The following is a 956-nucleotide window of genomic DNA, read 5'->3' on the forward strand; positions in this document are numbered from 1 at the left end:
CCTACCACTTGCATCCTCCTCCTCATAGGTATAGCAAACACCTGACGTGCAGTTACCTTTTGTTCTTTTTGCCAAGTTCTGTTTTGTGTATTTCTGACGAGTTTTCTGGGTAAATGTGATTCCTGGCGTTTATACAAAGTTCCAGGTATTAGTAGGTTAATCATACTTACTATAATTATAATACAGATTCTTAAAACTAACTTTGCTTTCCAGTCTTCTGTTCCTTTGATATCATAATTAGTAAGATTGTTTTTATGCACATTCCTATGTATGTCTACTTTGTTTTATAGTTTTCATTTGATCATAATGATTTATTGCTTGCAAAGCTGTCAACTCTTCAGCCAAATTTTATAAGATTAGGCAATCCTATATACATGTATACGCTGTTAACAAAAGTCTGGTTGGATTTTTGTTTTGACAGTGAAAAGTTATGTATCTGTGGATTTATAACAAGGTAGGTGATTGTTCCCTTGAATTTACAATTTAATGAAACTCGGAGCAATAGACACTGAGGTCCAAAATTCTGAGACCACAGGTTGATACTGTGTCAAAATATTCTGAAATTCACCTATTGCTTTTACTTGAGAAAATAAACAAACTTCATTTCTCAGACAGAGAGAGTACAGGCTTATCTAGTTTCTAGCTAACTACATTTAAGGACACTTTTTGCCAAACACTGGAGTACTGCACACATTTTCACTCTATATTTTTATAATTACTATATTTTTCTTCTTTTCTGAGGGTGCAAAAGTTTGAAGTCAGTTTACAGCTTTTAAGTACTTTGAAATGCCCAGGAAAACAGAAGATTGAATAATTTTCAGAAATACGGCAAACTTAAAGAATTTGAAAGACCTTGAGCAAGAATAGGGCTCCATTGTGATAATCCTACATCATGGCACATGATGTACAACCTCTGGATATTTGGTACATGTTGTGATAGCGGTGGCTAAAAACCC

At 34.1% G+C, this 956-nt stretch overlaps 1 protein-coding gene across 1 annotated transcript in view; it reads left to right on the forward strand.

Moving 5' to 3' along the window:
- The window catches only part of RAD54B (RAD54 homolog B (S. cerevisiae)), a 65,855-nt gene extending 65,250 nt beyond the window's left edge, over window positions 1–605 (forward strand). The window contains exon 14 of the mRNA XM_009324420.1: window positions 1–605. This exon is cut by the window's left edge and continues 223 nt beyond it. Within this exon, the coding sequence (XP_009322695.1) occupies window positions 1–28 (28 nt within the window). The 3' untranslated portion in view covers window positions 29–605.
- The last annotated feature ends 351 nt before the right edge of the window (window positions 606–956 follow it).

The sequence above is a fragment of the Pygoscelis adeliae genome, unplaced genomic scaffold (genome assembly GCF_000699105.1).
Source record: "Pygoscelis adeliae isolate BGI_AS28 unplaced genomic scaffold, ASM69910v1 Scaffold145, whole genome shotgun sequence".
In the NCBI taxonomy this organism is placed as follows: domain Eukaryota; kingdom Metazoa; phylum Chordata; class Aves; order Sphenisciformes; family Spheniscidae; genus Pygoscelis; species Pygoscelis adeliae.